Here is a 1,059-nt window from a genome sequence, read left to right on the forward strand (position 1 = left end):
TTATTAATTTGTTTTATTTATTATTTTTATAATTTATTAAGAACCAATCAATCATTGTTATTTTTTAGGCTGCAACTTTTCTAGTCTCCACTAATTTTTTTGGATTAGCTGCAAAGATAGGATTTTCTTATGCATAAAGAATAAGTAAATTAAAGAATATGTTAGAAATTTTAATTTTTAAATTGAATTCGTTAATAAACAATAATTTAATGAGATAATTAAATTAAAATTTAATGAAAGCTTTTTAACTATGGAAATATTTCTTAATAAAAATTATTTAAAAGAAAACTAAAATAAGTAAATATTTTAGAATAGAAATAAATATTGATTGATATTTTTAGATTTAAAAGTATTAACAAAATAAAATATGCAAAATAAATATTAATAAAAAGAGATTAATTTTAAAAGCTTAAAGCAAGAGGTTTTAAATAGTTATTAATTTGTTTTATTTATTATTTGTATAATTTATTAAGAACCAATCAATCAATCATTGTTGTTTTTTAGGCTGCAAATTTTCTAGTCTCCACTAATTTTTTGGGATTAACTGCTAAGAGAGGATTTTCTTATGCATAAAGAATAAGTAGAGTAAAGAATATGTTAGAAATTTTAATTTTTAAATTGAATTCGTTTATAAACAATAATTTAATGAAAGCTTTTTAACTATGGAAATACTTCTTAATAAAAATTATTTAAAAGAAAACTAAAATAAGTAAATATTTTATATTAGAAATAAATATTGATTGATATTTTTAGATTTAAAAGTATTAACAAAATAAAATATGCAAAATAAATATTAATAAAAAGAGATAAATTTTTAAAACTTAAAGCAAGAGGTTTTAAATATTTATTAATTTGTTTTATTTATTATTTGTATAATTTATTAAGAACCAATCAATCATTGTTGTTTTTTAGGCTGCAACTTTTCTAGTTTCCACTAATTTTTTTGGATTAGCTGCAAAGATAGGATTTTCTTATGCATAAAGAATAAGTAAAGTAAAGAATATGTTAGAAATTTTAATTTTTAAATTGAATTCGTTTATAAACAATAATTTAATGAAA

At 17.6% G+C, this 1,059-nt stretch overlaps 1 protein-coding gene across 1 annotated transcript; it reads right to left on the minus strand. All coding sequences in view use genetic code 6, as the record gives it.

Moving 5' to 3' along the window:
• Nucleotides 1–479: 479 nt before the first annotated feature.
• On the minus strand, nt 480–674 carry TTHERM_002653324 (acetyl-coenzyme A transporter 1). Its single transcript, XM_012795124.1, has one exon. It carries the CDS (start codon nt 569–571, stop codon nt 488–490), a length of 84 nt encoding a protein of 27 aa, XP_012650578.1. The 5' UTR covers nt 572–674; the 3' UTR covers nt 480–487.
• Nucleotides 675–1,059: the final 385 nt, after the last annotated feature.

This window comes from Tetrahymena thermophila (assembly GCF_000189635.1).
Source record: "Tetrahymena thermophila SB210 genomic scaffold scf_8255732, whole genome shotgun sequence".
Classification (NCBI taxonomy): Eukaryota; Ciliophora; class Oligohymenophorea; order Hymenostomatida; family Tetrahymenidae; genus Tetrahymena; species Tetrahymena thermophila.